General features: G+C 40.4%; 1 protein-coding gene across 10 annotated transcripts in view; it reads right to left on the reverse strand.

Annotated features, from left to right (window-relative positions):
- ANO5 (anoctamin 5) overlaps nucleotides 1-19,124 on the reverse strand; it is a 115,245-nt gene that overhangs the window by 82,361 nt on the left and 13,760 nt on the right. For all 10 annotated transcript variants that reach the window (XM_061610628.1, XM_061610626.1, XM_061610625.1 and 7 more), the window contains exon 2: nucleotides 5,154-5,224. In XM_061610628.1, the coding sequence (XP_061466612.1) occupies nucleotides 5,154-5,224 (71 nt within the window). The remainder of the gene's footprint in view (nucleotides 1-5,153; nucleotides 5,225-19,124) is intronic.

Below are 19,124 nucleotides of genomic sequence, written 5' to 3' on the forward strand. Positions count from 1 at the left end.
AAAAAGCTTTTTATTTCAGTCTGTTAACTCCAAAACAATATAGATTTTACATTATGAATTGCATATTAGCAAAACTATTCAAATTACTCAAATTCTACCCTGGATTCAGACCTGAGCTGTGCCATCAGGCAAGGGCTTCTCCTACAGCCCAAATGTTCCTGGTGCATATGATGTGGTCTTGAGACCCAGGGGGGGAGGAGAGACAAATGCCCCATTGTGTATCTGTTTCCAGTCTGCTGCTGTAGTTGAGTGTAGGGAATTATCCTGTGGTGTCTGCAGTGTGAGTTCAAGTCCAGATACTCCCTCTCTTTTGCATTTGATATGATGCTCAGTGGGCAGGCATGCAAGAGGCAAGTGGAATCATATTGTTTTCCCCATTCCCTGCTCACCAGTGAGGCTCAAACTTGTACTTCATTTTCCGTATCTATGCCCTATGCAGAGAGCTACTGGGCAATTGCTACTGTCTACGTGTGGCTATCATGATAAAAAGTTCTTCTGAGCAGTGTATGGCACAAGGGAAAATGAACGTCTACATGCAGGAATAGCTACAGCCCTTGGTTACTAGCATTTTTCTGTTTGTTCAACAGTGGTTCACACACCTGAAACCACTGTGGCATCATTTTATCTGGCAAGTGTGTGTTGTGGGGGGGATGTAATGGGGGTGACTCCCTATTAGCATAGCTTGATTAACTCCTTCTACAGCTATCTGACATATCCACAATAAATACGGTACTACCATAGATGATAGGCTGTGGCTACTGCTGCTTTATTCTGTGCTTTTTGGAGTAGAGTTTTTTCCTGGGCTGGCAAGTCTAGAATACGGCAAATGTTGCACCACTGTAGTGGAAGCACAGCTCTCCTCCTGGTGTAAGTCCTGGAATAAAGGATTGCTCTACCCATATAGTATATGCCCTGGATGTCTTTAAGCTCATTAAACCTATTAATAATTATAGTTATATGATCATATCATGAATAATTTCACTAAAGTAATGAAGGAAATATTAATACAGTATCCAAGATATACAAGCAAGTGGGCCGCCAATACCAAATGGTTTCCTAGTAATTAGCCCAAGATAAAAAAAACTACAGCAGCATTTATGTAATAAACAAGGAGCTTATGGTGGGTTTTTTTTTTAAAAAAAGTCAAACACATAACATTAAGACATAGGAAGCTTAAATCAGGTCAGACTATTTGTCCAGCTATACAAAGAAAAGAACAGAATGAACTATGATGAAAACTGTGAATTAATAATGCTTTAATTATCACATTACACAGAACTACACACACAACAATGCGCAAATGGTTTTCCTGGATCCAAATCACATAATTTCATTTGATTTCCTGTATCTTTCATCATCTTGATCGTCTAACAGATCCATACATGTAAATAGGCTTAGGGGCTACTTGCATAAATTTGCTGTGTATCCAAATTCATGTTGGAATTTAGGGTGGACAAACTTCCCTGACTAAATTTTGTTTGTCTCTGTAGACTGGCAATGCCTGGTGTTTCACTCTTCTTGTCTTCTGTTTTCCCCCAAGAATTCTGTAATTGCTTTCAGAATTTACCCATCCAGAGTTCCTTATATTCATCCATATCTTTTCCTTGAATATGACAAACTGTGCACTTTAACGCCACTGTTGTTTTGAGTTAATGGAAAGTGTAGCAGTTAATTTTAGGCTCCTTTACTTTCTCCCTGCTGAGAAATGCAGGTAAAGGAAAAACAGGTTGCCTGGATTAATGCCAGAAAAAAGCCAGGGCTTCTACAATTTTCATCCTCACCCAGAGAAAAAAATACACATCTGGGAACACAGTTGAAAGTTGACTATTCAGCTCTAGCAAGTCACCATCTAAGGGCAGTCAATGTGATCTACATACCTATAAACTTGTAAAAAGCAATAGCCAGTGGTGTAGTGGAGCTCCAGAATAACTGACAGAATCTCCTTGTTCCAAGTAAATATGTGATAACAAGGCTTTCAGGTTTTACTGTTTATGCTAGAATAGGGAAGAATGAAGGGGAAAATATCAAACAGAGGCCAGATAATTCTTCCCCTACTTTAAATGGTAACACTTCTTTACAAGATCTTTACAAGATGCTATTGGTGGGTGGTTCCTCTGACTGGCTGAGTGGTGTGCAGTCTGCTCTAGATGGGATCACCCTCTGAAAGAGCAGGTTCATAGTTTGGGGGGTTCTCCTGGATCCACTGCTTTTCACTTTAGGCACAGGTTGTCTCAGTAGCACGGCATGCCTTTCATCAGCTTAGGCTGGTGGCCCACCTGCGACCCTACCTGGACAGGGATAACGTGGCTATAGTTATCTATGTTCTGGTGCCCTCAAGACTGGATTATTGCAATGTGCTTTACATGGGGCTGCCTTTGAAAATGGTTCGGAAGCTTCACTTAGTGCAGAATGCAGCTGCCTGATTGCTGACAGGTTCAAGGCAAAACAGAGCATACAACATCTATTCTGTTCCAATTGCATTGGCTGCCTATAAGCTTCCAAGCCCAATTCAAAGTGCTGCTTTTGACCCATAAAGCTCTTTATGGCTCAGAACCCCAATATCTCTTATTTATTATTTAATTTATTAGTCGCCCATCTGGCTGGTTGACCAGCCACTCTGGGCGACGTACAAGATAAAAACAGTACATTAAGCATAAAAAATTTAAAACATAACAATAAAAGCCTAACCCATCTTAAAAGCTTTCCTGAAGAGCCAGGTCTTCAAAGTCCGGCGGAAGGTCATCTCAGAAGGGGCATGACGGAGGTCATTTGGGAGAGAGTTCCATAGGGTGGGGGCCACTATTGAGAAAGCCCTCTCTCTAGTCCTCACCAGTCTCGCTGTTCTTACCGGTGGGATCGAGAGAAGGTCTTCTGAGGCTGATCTTGTTGAGCGGCATACCTGACGATGCTGGAGGCGCTCCTTCAGATAGACTGGGCCAAAACCATATAGGGTTTTAAAGGTCAAAACCAACACCTTGAATTGGGTTCGGTAAACAACCGGTAACCAGTGCAACTCCTTCAACACAGGAGTGATGTGATCTTGCCGGCGGCTGCCTTTAATCAGACGAGCCGCCACATTCTGTACCAGTTGCAACTTCCGGACCGTTTTCAAGGGTAACCCCACGTAGAGCGCATTACAGTAGTCTAGGCGAGAGGTGACCAAGGCATGTACCACCGGTGGGAGCAGATGGTTGGGAAAGTAGGGGTGCAGCCTCCGTATCAGATGTAGTTGATACAGCGCCCTCCGGCTCACAGCCCAGACTTGAGCCTCCGTGGACAGCTGGGAGTCCAAAATGACCCCCAGGCTGCGGACCTGGTCTTTCAGGGGTAAATGTACCCCATTGAGCACCAGGTCCACATCCCCCAACCTTCCCGTCTCCCACAAACAGTGGGATGTCTCTTCCAATATGAACCTACCCAACCCTTAGATCTTTCTCTGAGGCCCTTCTCCAGGTCCCTCCTTTGAGGGAAGCTCGGAGGGCGGTGACCAAGGAGAGGGTCTTTTCAGTTGTGGCTCCCCATCTGTGGAATATACTTCCTAGTGAGGTTCACCTGGCATCATCATTGACATCTTTTCAGCACCAGGTAAAGACGTACCTTTTCTACCAGGCACTTGATAGATTGAGATAATGTTTTGTTTTTAACATACTGACAAACCTTCCTGTAGTTGTGTAGGGGTGGTATTGCTATGGTTTTGTTGTTGTTTATTATGTTTTTATAGTGTGTTTTATTTGTTTTGTTTTAACATTATATAAGTCACTTAGGGACCTTCAGGTATCAAGCTACTAACAACAACAACAAAGTTTGCATTTCTAATTAAAACCTAAAGATTGTATTTCAGGTGGCTGAAGAACTTTCGTTAAAGTCCAATATGTTTTATAAACCCAATGCAGTTAAAAGTAAGCAACACTGAGTACCTAGGAGCTTATTCCTAGGTAGCGATACATTTTATTTCAGTCATCCTACATGGCTGACGACGGATGTGAACCAGTCTCTGCAGCCAACTTCAAACATGCTAGCCACCACATCACCCTTTTCTCACTATTCTATGACTGTCAGCTGATCCTAATAAACTGGGTATTATGCTAAGCACTGCTACTCTTTGTGTGTTGGAAATTATGGCCAAATTTACAGGCATTTATTCCACTATTATTCCACTTTAAACTGTCATGGCTTCCCCCAAAGAATCCTGGGAAGTGTAGTTTGTAAAGGGTGCTAAGAGCTACAATTTCCAGAGTGGTTTAACAGTCAGTCGCTCTTCCCCGAGAGCTCTAGAAATTATAACTCTATGACAGGAATAGAAGTCTCCTAACTTAAACTCTCAGCACCCTTCACAAATTACACTTCCCAGGATTCTTTGGGGAAGCCATGACTGTTTAAAGTGGTATAATAGTGGAATAAATATACTGTGTGAATGTGGCCTATATATAGCAAATCAGTTCAGCTGTCTTGGGGGCCTGGTTACAGGGGCTATCATTATGAGGACTTCCACTTCAAGGCACAAGATGACATTTCTAAGCATTTTTTTCCTTCTGTTTAATTGTTCATTTGTATGCACCATCACATCAACATACCTTGGATACTCTGTTTAACTCAAGTTTTCTATAGTTGAAAGTTCAATTGAACATTCCTGTAGTTGAATATTCAATTAAAATATAGATTGATTACGTGTTGAGGACAGTAAAGGAGCTTCAGTTTAACTGTTATAGTTTCAACTAACTTAAAAATGTATTTTACTGCACACAATCAATCATATGCATGGCTTACAAACAAGGGAAAGAATTAACAAAAATTACTTAACAAAAATGCCCAAGAGCCACAGTAATCTTTATGAAGTCAAGCAACCCAAACCAGAGTAAAATTTGGAAGGGAAAAACGATCCCTTAATGGAATATGTATATCCATTTACTTATGCCATCTATCCACCATTCATTGCTTTCAATGAGATCAGCATTTAAATATGCATACCAATTTTGGTTTAAAAAATTGTCATTATCTCCCCAGTAAATGATGTTTTAAAACACAATGGGAAGCCAATTTCCAGAGATTAATAGCAGTCTAATGTGGTTTTCACTTACCACAGCATTACTTCCCTTTCTTTCAATATTAAAATCAGATTTCATGGAAGCAAACTGTGCCTGGTTAAATCTTACCTCAGAGTTGCCAGGCAGTTCTGAATCTGTGTTTGATATATTTTCAAATAAAGGTCCATTGCTTTCTTCTCCTAAATAATAAAGAAAAAAATGTATAGTTACTTCAAATGTATGCTTCCCCTTTTAAAGTTGTTCATGTCTGAAGGTAAAAAGAAAATATTTACAGCACTATCTTAAACGTATTTACTCAGTTATGTTCCTCTGCATTTAATGAAGTTTATTTATTTGGACTATTTCTATACCACTTATATTTAAGCAAAACTCTTAAAAATCTTAAACAGCAAACATGAAGAAAACCCCAAATAATTTTACAGTCTATTAAACGCAGCTAACACAACATCCCCTTTAGTATATATAAAAAAATTGCACATAAAAATCAACTACAAAAATACAAGAAAAATCACAATAAACATAGTTAACAATTGAAAAAATATCAAGATAAAAGGAAATAATAAAAATTAAGTGAAAACACATACAAATTCAACCTTTTTTAAAACATGATAGATGATTAGACAACAGAAAATTAGTTCCCTAACTACTAGAGAAACGAATAAACTGCCAGCCCCCTTTATAGTAAAAGCAGAACTTCATCTAACTGCAGCTGGAAACACCTATCATTCAATTCACTCAAGCCACACCCTTACAAGATCAACACACATTAATCAAACATATCAACATTCTAAATCAATGCACTTAAACTTTCTACTCTAGCACACCTCAAATCACACTCTCCACACTCTTCAAGTACTCACATAATTCAGTCCTCAGGCAACAAAGCAATTATGTAGCTCAGTTTACCTTTGCAAAGCTCTGGGGACCAGCAGCGCAATTGCGGTCGAGGGTGAAGCCGCAGAGGCCATTTGAAGGAAGGGAAACGTCGCACGTCGCGCTGAGCTGACGCCAGACATGCCGCATGGAAGAGGCGGGGCCAATGGGCTTATTTAAGCCTGCACCGCCCCTTCCGTCTTCCATCACATCCAGAGATTTTTTGCACCTACCGTGTGCAGTAACCATGTTCAAGAGAGACAACATATTGGGCTCCTACTGGAAGGAAAAGACCCTCCGTGGCGCAGAGTGGTAAGCGGCGGTAACGCAGCCGAAGCTCTGCTCACGGCCAGAGTTCGATTCCAACGGAAGGAGGAAGTCGAATCTCCGGTAAAAGGGGTCAAGGTCCACTCAGCCTTCCATCCATCCGTGGTCGGTAAAATGAGTACCCAGCATATGCTGGGGGTAAAGAAAGGCTGGGGAAGGAACTGGCAATCCCACCCCATATATACGGTCTGCCTAGTAAACGTCACAAGACGTCACCCTAAGAGTTGGAAACGACTCGCACTATAAGTGCAGGGACACCTTTACCTTTTTACTGGAAGGAAGGGCGGGATATAAATAAAATAATAAATAAATATAAAACGTAAAGCGGGATTAAGAAAATTTGGTTTATTTATGTTGAGTCCTCCTGTTCCTTAGCTGCCATGTCAATTTCTCCATGAGGACAAGGTTCCTTATCTGATCCTGCCAATCCTTTAATAAATCTGCATCCAAGGACATCCAGAATTTGGCTATAGTCAATTTTGCTGCAGTTTTTGTTATGTGCCTTCAAGTCAATTTCAGCTTATGGAGACCATATGTATCAGCGATGCTCCAATAGTATCTGTTATAAACCACCCTGTTCAGATCTTGTAAGTTCAGGTCTGTGGCTTCCTTTATGGAATCAATCCATCTCTTGTTTGGCCTTCCTCTTTTTCTGTTTAGTGATTAGTTCTATTTCACAGAATACTTTTATCCAGAATGCATTACTTTCAGACAATATCACCACATGTGAGCACATGTACCAAGTGAACCACAATTTCTTCACTAACATGTGACAACTGATTTAGCAATTTTGCTTAGCAGGCGTGGAGTCATATACCAACCTGGTAGATATAATTTTAAAGGGTGTCAGGTTCCATATGTCATCCCATTCAGCATCAGGGATTTCTTTTTCAATGTTTTATTACCAGTAATGTCTCAAGCTCTCATAAGAGCCAGACAAACATATTACAAGAATGTAATAAATTTTAGATAAAATATCTTTGTCAGAGAGTTTATGTTGGACAATTAGTTTCTCAAACGTGGAGAGGGGCCTCTTGGCCTGCTCTTTGGCCTGACTAACAAACTGTTTTTGATGGTGCTAATGACCAGCCATCGGATGAATAATATTACCTTTATGAGGCAAATTATCTTTCAAAAGTAGTAATATAAATGAGAATAGTTTATACAATTTGTTGCTGTTCATTTTAACTGCCTGCTAACAAGAAAGAAAATAACAGAAATGCCTATATTGGGTATTCAATGTCTTCTAGCATAACAGGATGAAACACTGACCACAATTTACCTACTTCATGTGGTCATGGAAGCTTTAACGTATACATGGAGTCTTCCATCCACTAGGATTTTCCTGTTCACTTTAACAGGAGCCATTACACATGCCTTGAAGTCAATGGGGAAACCCACTCACAGAAAAGCTTCATGTGCACAGTGGCGAGTACCAAGAACTCTGGATCATAAATCATTCATTTATAAGTCCAAATTATTTCATCAGAATTTCCCCCTAAGTATGCTTAAGCTGGCAGCCTTATATTCAACTATGCCCAACAAAAGCTTGTATCCATAAAGCTAATAGTATTTGTGAACTGAAAGTTGTGTATTTGAAATGTGTAAAGTTATTTGCATACTTTGTTGAGTTAGTGTGTAATACCAACATCTTGAAATAATGACATCTAATTTAACAGCATGATTTTGCTTGCTTCTTGGGTTTAATCAAATAGTGTTCAACTGTTAATGCACATATCCAAGCACTTTCATCTAACTAACACACCATCAGTTGAACAGACCAAGCATCAAAGGAACTAAGTTTCCATTGTGCAATATACCTACAGTGTTGTAAAACAAATCCTTAAAGAAGTTATTATGTTTCTAAAGCAGAATGACATCTACCTTGTGACAAGGGAATTAAAGCTGCCTTGAGAATGCATGATAATAAATCTGACTCAAACCAGCTCTACTCAAAGATTTGTATGCTTCAGTTGCTATGAACAAGTTGTCCTGTGCCTACAGACTAAGTCTTTGAATGGAATGAACACTGGGCTGAATAAGATGTAGTGCTAAACCACTAGGACAAAATATCACCATCCTATTACACTGCTGCTAGAAAAATGGCATTAGGTGCCAATTAGCTAGCAGGCTAGGTTCAAGGTACTAGTATGGTGTACAAATTCCTACACAGCTTGGGATCAGGATTCCTAAAAGATTGTCTCATCCCCTACATACCCAAGTGATCACTGTGTTCTGCAGGTGAGGACATCCTACAGATACCATCCTATCAGGAGGTGCATTCTGCATGGTGTCAGAATTGGATCTTTGGTGTGGTAGCACCTAACCTTTGGGACTCGCTTCCATTACATATAAGGCAGGTGCAGTCTCTATTGCATTTTCAGTACCTACTAAAGAGGTTCCTCTTTCAACAAGTCTTCTAAAATATTTACCCTTATTTTATATTATTTTATAATTTTAAATTAATAATAATTTTAAAATATATTATTTTATAATATAAAATATGGACTCCTACTTGGAGAAAGAGCGGCATATAAATCCAATAAATAAATAAAATCCTAGTTGGTACTGTCTTGGATTTGAATTGATTTTATATATATGTTGTTTTATTTATATATGTAATTGTTTTTATATATACAATTGTTTTAACTGGTTTTATATGTAACCTTTATATGTCTTATTATATTGCAAATCACTTTGGAATGCCTCATGAGAAGCAATAAAATAAATTAATAAGAATATTACCATAGTTTAGCATCATTAGAACAAAGCTCAGAGTGCTTCTTCTCATCTTCTAAATACAATATAGTCACAAGGAGGAGCTCGGAATCTTCTGTGGCAATTTTAGATTAATTGTAGCTTTCTGTGTCACCCAAACCTGGACAAACCATAGTCAATTTTAACTATGGCAAGATGAAACAAGCCTACTTCAAACCATAGTTTATTTTATTTACTTAACAAAATGTTTATACCATTTGATTGTAATAAAATCTCAAAGCAGTTTACTAAAAAAGTTTATGAAAGTGGCTTGTTTTATATAAGTGTATTAAAGTCAAGGTTAGGGTTCAGACAAGAGACTAAACTGCGATTAATCTAAACCAGGAGTAGAAGCTTCTGGTCTCCTCCTCATCGTGACACAGGATAAGAGGGAAGAGAAATCATGTGAGCCTAAGGCTTACTGTGGCTTCTTGCAATGCTAAACTAACTATGACACATGAAGCAGCCTTAGAATTCCATGACAATGGCAACACTGTCATTACTATCCTGAAGGAGCGAAGAGATAATAATCAATTCTGTAAAACTTGTTTCTTTGTACAAGAAATACATCCTTCTTTGGAACAACTTGGGGATGAAAACTGGTTTGCTCAGCCACAGTTGAACCAAACGAGAAAAAACTAGTCCACAGAGCCAAGGGAAGACTACAGAACTCTGGAAAATCAATCAGCATCTTTCTGCCTTCGACCACTAGGTGGAGCTCATAACTCCCACCTGATATCATCTTTACATGCCGGAAACTTACACAATTAAAAAGTCCTGCTCCTGAATATTTAATTAGGCTGAGACATGAGGCAAGACACTTTGAAACAGCTCATCACCAGCAGAAGTGCTGCCATATCAATGCGGTTTAGGTGTAATATAGCTCTGCACTATTTCCCAACTTCTGATTTAGTTTCTTATCTCTTTGCTTGATCTTTATTCCTGTTCCTCATTTGTCCTCAACTTCTTGATTCACAGCAAATCTCTTAACATCCTCTCCTAGTCCAACCTATTGCGTGGAATCTAGCTGGTGCTCTAGTGTACACAGAAGCACCTTTTGATCCAGTGGAGGCATCCGCTAATGGAAGAAGAGGGAAGGAGAGTGTTGCTAGTCCCTTTTCCCCTGCAGCCCCCAGCTCCCATCCAATATCAAAAATCAGCTCCAGAGAGTTGGAGGACCCTCCTGAATTTTTTTTTCTTTTTGAGGGGGGCAAACATTGTCTCCCTATGTCTTCTGTTAGCAGATGCCTCTACTGGAACAGAAGTTCTTCCATGAGCACCGGGGTTCCCAACTGGATTGCACCCACTTAATCCCTCCTAGTCAACGGAAATGAATTGGATAAGCGTACATGATATTTGAGGAAATATAACCATCATGCATATAGTACTATCATATTCAGATCTTCAAATGCCCAAGAGCCACAAGACTCACAATTCTAATACTACCCCTATACCCAGACTTACCTCTCCCAATTTACCACCATTAAAAATTCTGCAATTATACTTCTTTCTGATCTCTTATGCAATAGCTTCACTTCCTTCAGCCTGGCTACAATCACAGTCCAAGCCAAGTAGAAACACATTTTAGGTCCTTGCAGGTTGCAATACTATTGACTCCAACTCCCAACCACTTGAATATAGAACCAATACATTTATTAGTCCTGTAAAAATTGCAGTTACAATTTAAGTTTCCTATTTTTTAAAATTCCTAACATATGTAAGTTACTTTCAAATAAACAAAATCAACTTGGAAATCCTATCCTAGATCATGTAAAAAAAAATCAATCAATTGGAATAAAAATTAGATAATGAGTTACTGTATCAAATGAGAGTGTCAATCCATATCTCACAGAAGTCAATGTTTAATCTTTCACTCACAACATAGTTGTAGATTAAGTCCCAAACAAAGTAAGCACTGGCTGCTGATTATGCTCTGGCCTTGCAAAGGTCTTTTTTCTCAGCATGCCTTTTCAGTTTGTAGTTCTCAGCACGATACATGTCCAAATTTGCTAAGTGTAGTCTTCCAGATATCCTAACTTATAGTTAAGAAAACCTCTCTGAATAACAAACCACAGATCACTATATAATTTCAAAGTCAAGCTATGGAAAAATTAAAGACCAAAAATGGTTAAATTTAGCACAGCGTCTAGCAAGCATGTGCCCCACCAACAGTTTTCATGCCACAGGGGCTTCTGCCATTGTGCCACATTCTTGGTCATTCTAAATAATTTCAGCAAGTCAAAATAATCCTATTGACAGAAGCCATATCATCCTTTGAATGCCCAGTTAGAAAACGGCCCCACACCTAAAGATACTGTGGCTTCTCAACTGTGCTCTCTGGAATTCTTTTATCAGTAATAGATTTCAAGGAGAAAATACTGATCCTATTGAGAACTTCAGATAAGAGTGCATTTCATTTCTTTCAACAGCATGCTTTGTTGTACTTAAGAAATTGGCATAACCTGAAAGGGAGGGTAAAGAAGCAATTTGCACAAATGCTTCCTTTCTCTTGTAGCCCTCCGCACCACCCACCACTCTGTTCCAAAGGGTCTGTCAAGACTCTTGAGCAGATTGGGTGTGTGCATGGGGCTGCAGAAGGAAGAGAAAATCAGCTAAAATCATCCCTCCTCTTCTCACTAATGGAAACATCGATTGAATCAAAAAGCCTGCAAGCAAAAGGATATTAAGTGCAACTGGTAAGACAGCTACTGTCAACCCAAGACTAGCGGGAATTAATTCTTCAAGTACATTTGTTTTCAGCCAATAACTCAGAATATGTAGAAGAAATCCAAAAAAGTTAATATTTCAAAGGCTGAAAAGTGTAAGCGAATAAACAATAAATTCTAGAACAGCCCTTCCAAGTTCCAATGGCAGGTTCAGTCTTCAAAGGATAAAGGATGGTTTGATCCCTTTTCCCAACATTTCTTGTTATAGCACCTCTATTTTCAATACAGTATTAGCCTGCATGCACTGTGTTTTTGGATTAGAAACTTTCATAACTACAGGTTACAAATATTTCAAATAAATAAATGATACTGAATGAAAATATAAAACTAGTTGAATTACTGCCATATACAAGTGAACTGAGAGAACGTATCTTGCTGTAATTCCCAAGATCATCAGAACTTTAATTTTTAAAGTAATAGCTAACACACTACAATGTAAACCAGTTCAAATCTCTTCTTTGGTATAGACTCACTGGCTAGTCTTGCACAAGGTGTTATCTTTCACCTTCAGGCACCAATCTCAAATATGGTGACAGTATTGCTGACCTAAGCTGCAGGGCAGTTGTATTACTGAATGAATGGATATGAAGTGATTACACTGAAGTAGTATATAATGACATAATTATACTGTTGACTACTGTTTGCTATAGGATGTACCTACAAATGTGAAGTACATGTGTTGTTGAAATCTATTGTCAGCAGGATATCTTTCTCATTCAGATAATATCTGAGTGCCAAACATATTTGAGCAGTGTCTATCACAAATGTTTATCTGCAAAGCATAACAGCTGCTTAAACTATCAAAAAAGGTGCCCATCACTTAAAGTCGCAGAAGCCCCGCCCCTCCATGCTGCACGTCGTGCGTGTGTAATAAGGCACGACGCGTGACTTTGCCCCATACTAAGATGGAGGTGGCAGCTTCGCCCCCATCTGCAACCATGCCCTGCTCGTCAGCTGTGCGGCAAGCGGGGCGTCTTTTGCAGTTGAGGTGCGAAATAAAACACAGAGACATCAGCTTGGGTTGAACAAGGGCCACTCTATTAAATTACAGCAAACAGAAAACCCAATTTAAAGTGACCTGCAGAGGGAAACCTAGGTGCGGGAACTGACTTTAAGCAAGTAGCTTGCCATACAGCTCTCGGGCGACCAGCTCCTGCTGGGGCAAGGGCAAGCCCATGTGCTTACCCCTTACCCCAGCCACACCTTGTAGGTGAGTAGGGGGGCCTTCCTACGTCATCCCCACCCGGGGCCGGATAACCCTTGGGTAGATGAGATAAGTTGGCCCCAGAGGCAGCCCATATCCTGTCCTCGAACCGGAAAAGCCCTGACAGACAGGCCTCCGAAACCGCCAATCACCTCCAAAGGTGCCTAAGGGCGCCACCTAGCTGTCCTTACCTATTTCCCCTCCCGCACCTTCCCGCCACAAAAGGGGGACAAATCTCTATTTAGTCCCCCTTTACCCCACTGCCGAGAAGCACCTCTCGCAGACACCTCTGCAGGTCCCCCAAATATGTCGTTACCTGCATCTTACAGGTGAACATCATCGGCCCTGTATAGTTCACTCTTCCAATGCTGAACGTGGGGATGCAGAATGACTAACCCCCATGCCCAAGAAGAGCCAACCGAATCAGCTGGTTAGCCTTCCTTCACTAAACCCTGCATGTGAGCATGTCCGACCACAGCAGACGTACTGAAGGCTATCGTTGCCTTGCCAATTGCATGTCACACATGCTTGCCAACTGAGGACCTTGCCCTGAGTAACTGAGGCCATCGTAGCCTCTCCGCAGCATGTCACACATGCCTGCCAACTGAGGGTCTTGCCCTTAAGTTACTGAGGCCGTCGCAGCCTCTCCGCTGCATGTCACACATGCTTGCCAACTGAGGGTCTTGCCCTTAAGTAACTGAGGCCGGCACAGCCTCTCCGCTGCATGTAACACATGCCTGCCAACTGAGGGTCTTGCCCTGAGTAACTGAGGCCATCGTAGCCTCTCTGCTGCATGTCACACATGCTTGCCAACTGAGGGTCTTGCCCTTAAGTTACTGAGGCCGTCGCAGCCTCTCCGCTGCATGTCACACATGCTTGCCAACTGAGGGTCTTGCCCTTAAGTAACTGAGGCCGGCACAGCCTCTCCGCTGCATGTAACACATGCCTGCCAACTGAGGGTCTTGCCCTGAGTAACTGAGGCCATCGTAGCCTCTCTGCTGCATGTCACACATGCTTGCCAACTGAGGGTCTTGCCCTTAAGTAACTGAGGCCAGCGCAGCCTCTCCGCTGCATGTCATCCATGCTTGCCAACTGAGGGTCTTGTTATGAGGTATCAAATATTGGGAATTTTTAATCTTTGATTCATCTCAGTGAACCAAAGTTTGGAAAGGCCTGCAACAGCAAAGATTCCTGGGAAACAGCCCCTCTGTGACCTCTGAGTACATATCTTGCAATGCCTGAAGGTATAGACTTCCTGACTCATGGAAATTTGGGATTTGTCACCCAGTAAGAATAGGTGCTCCTTTCAAACAAAGGAAATGTATGATAATCTAGGCCATCACGAGGAAACAGAATAGCTCCTTTCAAAATAGGAGGTGTTGTGCATTTCTAAGCCTCTGGAGAAGACAGGATAAACTCCTGTCAAACAAAGAAACTGTTTTACACAAGGATTATGATAATCTTAACCTTGAGGAGTCATCAGGAATCTACCGCAGGGAAATCACACCTATCAGTTGGGAACTTATCAAAGAAATGAGTGGGCTCCCACCTTCCTGATCACATTTACTTTGGGTTTACGTTGGGGTCAGTTTAGTTAGGAAAAGGTATAAAACATGAGGAGTGAGAAGGGGAGTGCAGTTCATCTTCTGGGGGGCTGCGACAACTGCTTTTCTTATCAACGCACGCTAGCATCTTTGGGACAATTTCAGAGCTATGGATTTGGGTGAGAACTTTCAGATCTGGCGCTGGTTACAAAGGGTGGAGCTTTTGCTCATTGGGCTAGATACGAAAGTCTCTCTCTCTCAGCTTTAGGCTTGCAGCAACTCTCCAGGAAAGGTATATGCAACTATCTAGGCCTTTTTCTTTCCTTTTTTCTTTCTTTCTGTGTGGGTGAGCTTAATGTGAAAGTGTTTATAGGGCTAGTCTCTTTGCTTTAGTCTATCCAGTGTTGCTGAATGAATGAATGAATGAATAATAGTTAGAAAACTACTCATTGTTAACTGCAATTGTAAACTGCAATATTTTTCCTTGTTCCTTCTCTTAATAAAACCACTCTTTATTTTACTTGCAGTGTATGTGTTATTGAGTTAAGGGTAAAATTATACATGTTCTGGGGGTGACGTGCGGGTAACTCCAGCAAAAGATCCTGCTGCTCTCTTTTGGGGAATTTGGATTTCTAGTGAGCTCTGCTCATGAGGAAGTTCAAGGTCCTGTCGTAACAGTCTTGCCCTTAAGTAACTGAGGCCGGCACAGCCTCACCGCTGCATGTCACACATGCTTGCCAACTGAGGGTCTTGACCTAAAGTAATTGAGGCCGTCACAGCCTTTCTAGCTGCATGTCATCACATGCCCGTAAGAATGTTACAAGGGGAATGTACAACGGCTAATCAGATCCCAAATGGTAAAAAAACAGTACTGTAATAAATCTTATTCATGTACATGTGGAGATCGAGGCTGTGAGCTATAGACATCATATGCATGCAAAAACAAGGTCATATTTGTTTAGTCATCATCCCAAGAGAAGGTTAATTATTTCACGAAAGATGCCCAACAAACTGAAAATACATTTTCCTAAGTACTGGCCTGGGAATACACACACTAACCTATCTCTCAGTGTTATTAGAAGCAGTGTTCAGGATATAACTATACATTACATGCTAACACCCCTGATAACTCTCATAATCTAATCAGATCCTGTTCCAGATTTCACCAGTATATGCAATATAAAGAGCATCTGAATATGCTGCTGCAAGTAGAGGCTTTACAGCTGTAGCCCTAAAGCTTTAAAATGACTCCATGTAAAGGTGAAAAGCTGTCCCTCTCTGCATTCTAAGAAAAGCTGCAGAAACTTTGATTCCATGCTATCCCAAGGGGTTTTACAGGTTTTTACTTGTGATCTGTGTATTAAGTTTGTAAAGCTATTGTGATTGTTGATGTTTGGATTATAGTTTTATTCTATACATTGAATCCACTTGGAACATTATTAGAAAAGCAACATGTAAATGGCACTTTAAGAATAGTTCTGTAGAAGGAAAATTTAGAGTGGAGAAGCAACTGAAACATGTCTTAACTCTTTCTATTTTTACTATTCCAAATTTCATTTTACTAGTCCAAATCTCTGTCACAATGTTTTCATCCCTGTTACAAACACACTTCCCATATTTCCAGAGAAGGGGGGGGACATTCCTCAATGCTTTTCCATTCCAGTTTTTTTAAAAAATGGTTGCAGTTATATTATATGCATTAGCATACAACAGATAGTTAACCCCTGAGATGCTACGGGTGCTCCTGGATTGGACATTCAGAAAGCATCCAATCATTCCTGTTCTGCTTTAAGCTGTAAGTGGAACAGCAACTCTATTTTCAGACTTTGTGTGAGGTAGGCAGACCGCCTTTCCCCAGCCCCAACTTGGGCTACAGTATAAGTGAAAAGCTAAATGCTTCCTTCCCATTTTATTTATTTATTTGATTTCAATCCCACCCTTCCTCCCAGTAAGAGCCCAGGGCAGCACTTGCTACACTACCAATTGTTATTTTCCCCAGCTACAATTTGGGGATAGGAGTGGGTAAAAGAAATATATATACACAGGCAATGCGGTTTGAAAAGAGGAGGATTACAATGCCAGAACTGGTTCTTAGAGAGGAGAGAGGAGACACAGAAAAGAAAATGGCTAGAGCAATCTATACAGGCCATAACTGGCCCCAACAGTTGTGTATAGGCCAGAGGTTCCCAAATTGTGGTCCGTGAACCAACAGTGGTCCATGAGCTTCATTCAGGTGGTTCATAACATGCCTGTATTAAATATTCATAGATTTTAATTTTATTTTATTGCTTCTTTTCTTTCTTATATTGCATTTTATTGTATTACAATTTGAATTCTATGGAATGTAAATTGTAATATAATAAAAGAAAAGCAATAAAAATACAATTAACAATAATACAGCATTTAGCATAGTGCATTACAATGGCAGAAAAATAATTAAATTGTCCACCAAGACTGTCAGCGATTTTCAAGTGGTCCATGGGGGAAAAGGTTTGGGAACCACTGCAACAGGCCATTTATACCGAGGGAAACTGCACAGCTGTTTCATTGTGTTAAAGAATCAGATTTTCTGAGTGCAGGGGAAGGGAAGCTAAACAGCAGAAATGTAGGACCAGCATGTTTTGTTGATGATGTCATGCAAAATGCGTCTTAAAATTAATTAACAAAGTTGATTATTCCATGGAAAATGCCCAGTGTGCAAATAATCTATATAGGAAGCACTTTGAACATGTAGCTCTATAAAAACATTGGAGATTATGGTTTTGCTGAAAACAGTAACAATAATGTAACCTATCCTGCTCCCACATGAAAAGACATTGCTCTGATTGGTGCAGCATTTGACTTGACAGCAACAACTGCAAAGTCTCTGCAGAAGGAATGGGGGGGGGGGAGATTCCTCCACAATACTGCATACAAAAAAACTGTTTTCATGCTTCCTTACATTTCAGCCATACTTCCTGTAACAAGAGGATATTGGATAACACAGAAGGCTCAATGTAAACCACTCAAAGCTTGATCTAAGGTATTCAGTGTACAGAGCAATGCAGTGCTGTCATGACCCCCTCTCTCCCAGTCACAGGCCCTTCCTTTCCACAGATACAAGGAGGAAAGAGAAGTAGAGAAACTGAGCACAATATAATGGAGGAAGAGACACACAGATGACTGCTTTTACTCTGTTCTCATTGGGCTGTTGAGTGGGGATGGTGTTTCCTTATTTATTTTACTAAAGAGTTTTCATACTTCTGCAATCCTTTATGTTTCCCCAAGTGTGTTGATGCCTCCCTCTTGCAAGAGGATGGTGCATTTTTTGACCTCATAAGGCTTGGAACCAGGATATCTGAAAGATAATCTTATCCCTTATATACCCAGTCAATCACTGCGCTCTGCAGGTACCACCTCATCAGGAAGACCGCTCTGCACAATGTAGGAAGCAGACCTTTCATGGTGTGGCACCTACGTTTAGTAATTCACTCCCCTTAAATATTAGACAAGCACTGTCTCTGTTGTTTTTTCCATGCCTACTGAAGACCTTTCTCTTTCAAGAAGCCTTTTAAGTAGAGACTTATCCCAGTCTGCATCTTTGTTGGAATTGTTTTTAAGATGAATGTTGTTTTCAGTGTTTTTTCACTTCTTTGCTGCCCTGGGCTACTTCTGGGAGGAAGGGTAGGAAATAAATTTAACAATAAATAAATAAGAACTCACCCCTAAATTTTATGAACGGAAAGAACAATATTAGTTCACTACTCCACAAGCAGAGATTTCATAGCTCAAAATATCAGCATGGATAATTTTACACTTACATGGTAAGGCCAGGATAGGCATGTCATAATTTCAACTCAAGTTTTAATCACATATATTCTCCTGACTCAATTTCAGGAGGTTTAGTTTGATAAAGAATAAAGCGGAAACTAGAGAATGGCATGAAGGAAGCAAAACTGAACTAAGAACTGAACTGATATTACCAAGGCAAATGCACGTTCCCAAAGTTGCATCTGACAAAAAACAAAAAACAGGAATACAAATAAAGGATGTTCCGGATTGTTGTGCTAGTTTAGAGCAAAATCCCTGCCATTATTCTTCTGCTCTCACCTTCCCTCCTGCACTGGCTTTCAAAACAACATGCAGAGATGAGGACTGCCAAGATTTGGATCAATATCTCCACTGATCCTAGATCATTTGTACCACAAGCCCAAGATTTAGGTGTCCCTAACTCATTTTCATTCACTGCAATTGAAAATCCTGCCTAAAAGTGACTTGCATTGCACTTCTACTTGATGTGACTCAGCACCATAGCAAGGCTATATTTGGTCAGAATTAGCAACACAAGTTTCCCTCCCTTTCCCTGTAGGAAGCTGCTACTTGCTTATGTTTAGTCGATACAGAACTAACAATTTTACATCAACACTGTGTCCATGAACTCTAACTGTTAAGAGCTCATACTCAGATTAAAGAGACTTCAAAATATGTAATAGCTAGTGCCCAAAATATGTCCCCCTTTGCAGACTCCTGCAAACAAGACTCAACTGGATGCAAATACATTTCCTTCAGACTGGAACATTGATATAAGTCATTGTCAGCAGTACAATGCATTTTGCATGACATGGCAGAAGTACTTATGATAAGTCGGTATCACAGACAGCACAAACCT

The sequence above is a fragment of the Rhineura floridana genome, chromosome 2 (genome assembly GCF_030035675.1).
Source record: "Rhineura floridana isolate rRhiFlo1 chromosome 2, rRhiFlo1.hap2, whole genome shotgun sequence".
NCBI lineage: Eukaryota > Metazoa > Chordata > Lepidosauria > Squamata > Rhineuridae > Rhineura > Rhineura floridana.